This window comes from Lacerta agilis, chromosome 2, assembly GCF_009819535.1.
Source record: "Lacerta agilis isolate rLacAgi1 chromosome 2, rLacAgi1.pri, whole genome shotgun sequence".
Lineage (NCBI taxonomy): Eukaryota > Metazoa > Chordata > Lepidosauria > Squamata > Lacertidae > Lacerta > Lacerta agilis.
The window spans coordinates 103,132,486-103,140,701 of NC_046313.1; the positions used below are offsets into that span (position 1 = coordinate 103,132,486).

The 8,216-nt window shown below is 50.0% G+C and overlaps 1 protein-coding gene across 1 annotated transcript; it reads right to left on the bottom strand.

Annotated features, from left to right (window-relative positions):
• Positions 1 to 3,299: 3,299 nt before the first annotated feature.
• On the bottom strand, positions 3,300 to 6,941 carry LOC117042025. Its single transcript, XM_033141466.1, has 2 exons — positions 5,866 to 6,941; positions 3,300 to 4,162 (listed from the first exon to the last, which is right to left on the bottom strand). Exons 1-2 carry the CDS (start codon positions 6,509 to 6,511, stop codon positions 3,651 to 3,653), a joined length of 1,158 nt encoding a protein of 385 aa, XP_032997357.1. The 5' UTR covers positions 6,512 to 6,941; the 3' UTR covers positions 3,300 to 3,650.
• Positions 6,942 to 8,216: the final 1,275 nt, after the last annotated feature.

The window sequence follows — 8,216 nt, forward strand, 5'->3', positions numbered from 1 at the left end:
ATTGCCTTTCTAGAGCAAATTTTTTGAGCGGCGAGTATTCTGCGTGCACATGCGCAAAAAGATATATATAATCCAAATGTGCACACTGTAAGAAATTCACATTCTACCACCCGAATCCAGTTCCAAGTAGATTTGATTACAGTATTTATTTATTTAAAATGGGTAGGAAATGAATGGGGACGACAAAGGATGAGATGGTTGGACAGTGTTCTCGAAGTGACTGGTATGAGTTTGGCCAAACTGCAGGAGGCAGTGGAGGATAGGGGTGCCTGGCGTGCTCTGGTCCATGGGGTCACGAAGAGTCGGACATGACTGAACGACTGAACAACAACAAGGAAATGAATTGGGGATGAATCAGAAAGCAGATATAAATGGAGGGGGAGAGTGAAGTGGAACTGGAAAACCACAGAGGAGCAGGGGGAAATCATCAAGGACAAGGCACCCTCCAAAGCATTAAAACCATGCCCCCTTAAGGAAAATTGTAGCAAGCCCTCATAAACTAGGCAACCACCATTACAGCCACACATCTGGGTTTGTTTGTTTTTTAAAAGGATTATTTTAAAGCTGAAATTCTTACACCGACAACTTCTTTCTTGAAACAAAATAGAAAATTCTTTCCAGTAGCACCTTAGAGACCAACTGAGTTTGTTCTTGGTATGAGCTTTCGTGTGCATGCACACTTCTTCAGATACACTGAAACAGCTGAACAGTGTATCTGAAGAAGTGTGCATGCACACGAAAGCTCATACCAAGAACAAACTCAGTTGGTCTCTAAGGTGCTACTGGAAAGAACTTCTTTCTTGTACCAAATGCCGCATGTGCGACTGATCCCACAGATGTGAAACATCGACACCCTTGCAAATAACGCACTGAAACGGACCGGGAAAGTGGACTGCCCGCCTCTTGCTTTTATACACTTCCTCCCTCTGCACCCCATGCTTTTATACACCCCACTTGGGAGACCAAATGCACACAGCTTTGCCTAAAAAGAAAAAACAACAACATAAGAATCAACAATCCTGGGCCAAGAAAAGTGGCATTCCTTTGCCTTTATAAATCAAGCAAACATACCCAGAATCAGAGAATTCTAGAGCTGGAAAGGGACCACAAGGCTCTTTTGTCCAACATGGGGCTTGAGTCTCATGCTCTACAGGCTGAGCTATCCCAGCAAGAATATATAATTATTATGTACCACTGATTCTGTTTCAGTTAGTCGCCAAGAGGAGCAAAAATCTCTGCATGGTGCCGACTGCCTAACAAGCTCACCCTTAAGGAGTGCTGCTCATCATCCCTCCTGTGGCATCTTGAGATTTCTTGAGGCATGAATACCGTGCACTGCCAAGTCCATCTCCATAGCATTAAGGGATGGGTGGAAATCTTAGGGCACCACCCACCCATTACTTCCAAAGCCTCCATGGGCTTCAATTTCAAGTTAGTAACACGTGCCCCACTCGCACTGCAATAATTGGGACTTTACTGTGGCAGGAGTGCAAAGGGAATACAGTGGTATCTTGGTTCTCAAATGCCTTGGTACTCGAACAACTTGGAACCCAAACACTGCAAACCAGGAAGCAAGTGTTCCGGTTTGCGAACTTTTTCCAGAAGCCGGATGTGCTCCATTTCGAGTGTTACGCTTCCGTTTCGAGTGTTACGCTGAGGTCTGTCTGTTTTTGCTATTTATTTTGCGTTTTTGTTTTCACAGCTCTTTTTTGTTTTGTTTTCGTGACTGTGTGGGACCCGGTTCAGCTACTGATTGATTGATTGATTGTGTGACTGCAGTGCATTGTTTATTGGTTTCATTTTATGGATCAATGGTCTTGTTAAATAGTAAAATTCACATTAGTTTGCTGTTTTAGGGGTTGTTTTTAAAGGTTTGGAACAGATTAAACGCCTTGGTTTTGGAACGTTTTGGTTTTGGAATGGACTTCCGGAACGGATTAAGTTTGGGAACCAAGGTACCACTGTAATGAGCTTTTAAGGATATCACCTGTAGCTTCTCCAGATGTTGCTGAACTACACCTCTCATTGTCTCTGGCCACTGGTCATGCTGGCTGGGGCTGATGGGATTTGGGAGTCCTACAACACCTGGGCATCCACAGGAAAGCTACCCCTGCTCTGGCAGCTTCAGGGTGCAATGGCACAACTCTGCTTTCAGACCACCCCATTTCTCACAGCTGTACAGTATCACACCAACCCACACATTTGAATATCATTAGTCTGAGGAAAGCCGCTGTTCACATGGGGTGGATGGGGGGATACAGACGGACCCTGCCCCTATAAATGGAATACTGCAACAGTGTCTAGATTTTTGCCTCTGAGAAGCATACAATCAAGGCTCAAAGGCAAGAGTTCCTCCCTCGTGGTCCATCCCCATTACTTGGTAAAAGGCAAATAACACAGACACATAAAGGTCCAGCTTGGGGATACCTGAATGTATTTTGCATTCCAGTTATTTGCTCTTGGCACAGGACCAAGAGAGATCCCCGTAGATAGCACAAGGCCCCAGGCCTTTAACTCGGCTGTAGAAAAAGTGAAGATTCGGAGCAACAAGTTAACACTTTCTCTAGGCTTTAAAAAAAAAAAACCCACACTGAATTACATGATTTCTCTAACTTGTGGACAGATGGGAGTAGTGGAAGAGAGGCAAAATCTGGCTGAGCTTCTTGTTACCAAGCTAGAGGAAACATCCCACAGTACATTTCCGAGCACAATTCAAAGTATTTGTGCTGACTTTTAAAGGAGCGTCTCCACCCCCATTGTTCAGCCTGGACACTGAGATCCAGCTACAAGGGCCTTCTGAAGGTTCTCTCACTGTGAGAAGTGAATTTACAGGGAACCAGGCAGAGGGCCTTCTTGGTAGTGGCGCCTGCCCTGTGGAACACCCTCCCATCAGATGTCAAGGAAATAGAATAACTATCTGACTTTTAGAAGACATCTGAAGGCAGCCCGGTTTAGGGAAGTTTTTAATGTTTGATATTTTACCGTGTTTTTAATATTCTGTTGGGAGCAGCCCAGAGTGGCTGGGGAAACCCAGACAGATGGGCGGGGAATAAATAATAAATTATTAGAATAAACCGACTTGTTTTTAGTGTTTAGACCTTCCTGACGGAGCCATTCTCTCACCCCATGTGTGAGGAGGCCTTAGCTGGGTGCTCCAGCTCAGCTGCATATGATTTTAACCAGCCTCTTTTGTTTCAGACAAGAATGGAGTCTGAAACTAGTGTTTTTTTATACCAATCATTTCAGATTTTTTCCCCATTTTGTAATTAAGCAACATTCTACTGCCTTTCCAATTTTTTTTTATTGCTGTATGGAAAAGCACACGAATCTGACCTTTGAAGAATTTTGTAAGTAAACCGGTTTATAACTTACTAAACTTATGATTGATCTTTGTGCTAGGGAAGTGAGATACTTTGGAGAGGACTATTAAGAAGGAACATTTTGGAATTGATTGGAAAGGGCTTTTCTTTGCTGCGTGTTTTGAAATATTAAATCTCTGCTGAGGCTCTCCCACCGAAGAGCACTTGCCCCAAAAGTGGGTCTTGGCTTCCAAGGTTCCAACAGTTTCCCCCTCCTCACTACCTCCTCCTTTCTGCCCAGCACGGTAACTATATATACTAATGCCCACCCCTCACAAAAGGGGGGCGTAATTATTTGCTACCCTCCAATTCCAAGAAGGTACCCCCTCCGCTTTGCTGCGCCTGGCAAGGCAGCCGTTGTATACTGCTTGTCGAACGCAGGACCTCCGCGACGGACACCACGGCGTCAACCATGGGGTGGAGGATATCCCTTGTGCGCCGGAGCTCCGCCTCAATCATGTTGAGCTCCTTAATCCTAATCTCCCTCTCCAGGTGGCTGTCCCTGGCCCTCGCCTCTCTATCCAGCTGGGCCTCCCTTGCCCTGGCTTCGCGGTCCAGCTGGGCCTCCCGCGTCCGGGCCTCCCTGTCCAGAAGCATCTCCCTCAGCATGGCCTCACGGAACTCCCCGGCGCTGATCTCGCCCCTCTCGTGAAGCGCCTCCATAGTCTCCCAGGTCCGCCGGTAGTCGGTCATGATCTCGTGCATCATTTCTTCGTGGGACCGCCTCTTCCTCTCCCGCATGGACGCCATCCTCTCTGCCGTGGTCAGGGGGCGCCCCAGGGAGTTGTCTCGCCTGCCTCTGCCTGCAGGGAGACGGGAAGCAAATTGTAATCTCCGGTGAGCTCTGTCAACTGCAAAGGTTTTTTTCGTTTTGTTTTTTTACCAATCGCCCAGCCCCGGCTGGCACAGCTGCAAAGGACAGAGAATAGCAAGTGGCTGAGACTCCAGATTCCCTCTTTCCGTTTGGGTTAATCGGGGGAGCAGGGATTTGCAGAAGCCTGAAGCTTTGCAAAGGTAGAGCAAGCTAGCACTGTGGGTGGGTGCAGATAAGATGACCGGCAGGTGGTTTGGCCTGCAGGTTGGTGAGAAAAACTGGCCTGCTGGGCCAAAACACCCCCCACCCCTGTGTTATCGAGGGCCTCACTAGAGCCAAAGAGACCCAGGTTCAAGTTCCCCTCAGTCACAAAGCTCGCCGGGTTGCCTTGGGCAAGTCACTGCCTCTCATCCTAACCTGCATCAATCGCATGTCTGTTCTAGGGATGACATGGTGTGTAGGAGGGAGCCATGTACCCAACTCCTTGGCGGAAGAATGGGATAAACATTCAATGAAGAGCAAGTCTCTTGGCAGGAGGAGGCCCCATTCCATTCCCTTTTTCCTGGATGCCGGGGCCCAGACTGACAATGTCCCACAGAGCAGTATGAACCACATATGCGCTGCCTTGAGTTCCAGGACAGGTGGGATATAAAAGTAGGAAAATAATAATAAAATGAATAACCTCAGTTGTATGCTACCATGTGGCACTGGGGGGTGTGCATTATGTGGCAACACGAGAAAAGGCCGTCTTCGTAGTGGCACACCTGGTGCTGAAACACTTGCCATCGCAGCGCCTACTGAAGAGACTTGTTTGCCCAGGGATTTTTGGCGATTCAGGGCTGTGCTAGGTAGCCTGCTCTATGGTTTACGCTACTGATTTACAGCCATTTCGAATGTGATCTTATGGAATCTGCATCTCGTGCCCTGTCCTGGGATCCACTGAGGTAAAGGGAAGGTTGCAAATGCTCTTAATAAAATCGTATCTAAGCCACAGCGGCAATTTTGTTTGGAAAAGTTTATAATGCAACCAAGCGTCATAATACATCTGTTGCCAATAACCAATGCCATTGGTAGCATAGCTGATACCGTATCGCCTGTGGAATCAAGCCCACTGAGTGTCTCCCTTTCTGATAGCCTTTCCCCACCCTCTCAGCCAACCAAATCTGCCCCACAGACACTTTCCCTCCCACCTCCATTTTCTGTCCTTCCTATACCCCCTGCTTCCTTTTTCCTGCCTGCCTGCCAGCTTATCCCACCGTCCAATCAATTTGCCAGGGTGGAGCTGCACTCGCCCGGAATGAGTGCAGATTGGCTGCAGGAATGAAAAATCTAGCTAGCCTCCTCCCAGGCTCCTTCAGAGCCTCCCAGGCCCCCTCCCTCTCACATTCTGACCAAAAGTGGCCAGACCTAGACACACAGCACCATATGGCACTCCAGGCTAACCGGGACGGTTTGCATAGCATCCAACCTTACGCAGGCTCTACTTCCGAGACTAAATTTCACATCTGTTCCTCTCTGGCGAGGCACATCTAATTCGGGTCTCTAAACAGGGGGGAAATCAGGTTGTGCCACCCTACCCCACAAGAGCCCAGAAATGTTCTTGTCGGTTCCCACAGCTGGTTGACACTTCGCTGGCCAAACAGCTGAGAGCACCCACAGAAAGGCCACCACGGCAACAGAACATTTGCTCACCAGCCACAGAATGGTGCCCATCTTCGCTGGGGCCAGCCACTGGTTGCCCGTACAAAGGCAGAGATTTGTCACTGGGGCATTCCTCCCCTATTTTGGTTTCAATCACATCCGGGTCGCCGGCCACCAGCTCTCGCGAGACCCCGAGGTTCGGTTCCGTTTCGGTGTCCGTGTCGGCGTCCATGCTCGAGAGCGTGTTTGGCGGCGTCATCTGGTTGCCCTCCTCTTCGGAGACTTGCGCCTCCATGTCTTCCGCGTCTTCCGTTTTCACCACCACCCGGGCAGACCCGTCCATGCTCGACAGGCTCCGGTTCGCCACGCCATCCATTTCGCCACCAAACATCCGGTCCAACTCTCGGAAGTAGCGGCAGGAAACCGGCTCGGCGCCGGCACACACCTGCGCATCCTTGGCTCTCCGGTAACTGCGCTTCAGGTCCCGGGCCCGGTTCCGGCACTGAGAGGCGTTGCGCTCGTGACCCCTGGCGATCATCTGGGCCGAGAGGTCCTCGTAGATGTCGCTGTTGGGAGGCCGGTTTTCGATCCACCTGAGAATCAGCAGCTCACCCCAGAGGGCGAGGAAGTTCCGCGTCTCCATCTCTGACCAAACCGGGGCGCGGGGCTGCAAGCGCTGGCGAGGGGTATGTGGCATCCCTGCTTTGGCCTAGCCAGCCCAGGATTCTCAGCACTGGACTCCAGGCAGCTCCAGGTGCCCCCACTACCTGTGAAGTGCCAAACTTTCCTCAGGAGACCCAGCAGCCACAGCTGGAGGTAAAGAGCCCACAGCTTTCATGGAACAGGAAGGCACCAGAAGAAAGCCAAGATGGAACCTTTTTGCACCAGCGAGTGTTCACATGAACAGTTGTTAGTCAGTAGTAACGTCGTGGGCGGAGCTTTGGCCGGGACTTGCAAGGATCTCTTTCGGACACTTGGCGTGGCCAATCCCGCCTCGAGGCGTCACAGCCCCCAACCCACCGAGTGGCTCCTTCCCGGGAGAGGTGGAAGCAGCTGCACGAGCGAGCCAATAGGCCAAGCGGGGAGGCGGAGGCGGCTGCTGCTGCAAGCAATGGATCCACCCTGCATTCGCAGACAGGAAAAGGAAGGATTCCTGGCGGCGGCAGCGGCTTCCCACACACCCCTTTGACCGCCTCGCCGGCTTTGCGTGCTGCAAGCGGTGGGAATCCATCGGAGCGCCTAGCGGAATCAGGGGAGGCTTCTTTCTGGAGCGCATTGTGCCTCTAAAGTAAAGCTACTGGGGCCTCCCCCCTCTCTGCCTGCCTCCCCTACAAGCCCCTGGACCTCTTGTTTTTCTTGCTGTGGTCGGGAGCAAGCAAAGCCATGTCAGCGTAACATATATTTCAAACAGCGCGAATGTTGACCTTGCAGAACTGCTTGCAATTGCGCCGCTGTTCTCTCCCTGCTGGTTTCCTTAGAAATTTGCAGAGCTGGGCGAGGGGGGGGGGAAGGATGGGTAGTAGCATCGGCGCTTGCAAAACAGCAGCGGCAGCCGCCCCTGGATCAGCCCCTGAAAGAGCGTTCAAGAAGCTTGCAAACTTTTGCAGTTGGAAGGAATGCAGCAAATGGTCATGGAGGGCAGCGGGATTGAAGGGGCGGGGGGCATGCACCAGTGCTTCTTGCGAGTGTGGGGAGGAAACGAGGAGTTTGGGGGGGGGGGGTGCCAGTGGGAAGCCGGATTAGTATGGCTGGTACTGCAAGAGCTTGCAAGAGATCCCGATCTCCCGCCTCTTAGAGTCGCTGATGTTTGCCTTAAAAGATTTCTTACTCCGTTCCCCACGATTTTCAAACGCTTTGTTTTTTGCCCTCCGGGGGGCGCCCAGATCCACTTTGTTAAAGCTGCACTATATATATATCAATATACAGCCAGATCGATAAAGGACAGGGATTTTCTCCTCCTCCAATAGTTTAGTCTGGAATTAAAGTTAGTAAACCTCCCAGAACCACCGGCTAGTAACATTCTTGTTCATAGACAATCCTACCCACCCAGATATTTAGACTGTTGCTGCGTGTTTTAATCTGTTTTGGTTTGTTGTTGATTTTATTTTTCTGGATGTTTTAAATTATTGTTAAATCTTTTTACCTTTTCCGTGAATTGCCTCGAGGGTTGTTGTTGTTGTTAGCAGTGTATATGTTTCTTTAATGAACTGAATAAAAAATAAAATATCAGGGGTTTTTCCAATTACTATTCCCCCCCCCCCCTATTTAAAAACCAATCCAGATTCTTCCTCACCTGCTTGAATGCAACTGAGCACCTTTCTTTACCAGCCTGCCCCACACCGACTGACCTCGGGGCCCCTCACTATCCTTCAACCTAGCCTACCTCACAGGGATGTTGTGAG

Coding starts and splice junctions, on each gene's coding strand:
- LOC117042025 (XM_033141466.1), bottom strand. CDS start 6,511: ATGCCACATACCCCTCGCCAGCGCTTGCAGCCCCGCGCCCCGGTTTGG. Junction 4,163..5,865: donor TGGGCACCATTCTGTGGCTG/GTGAGCAAATGT, acceptor GTCTCCCTGCAG/GCAGAGGCAGGCGAGACAAC.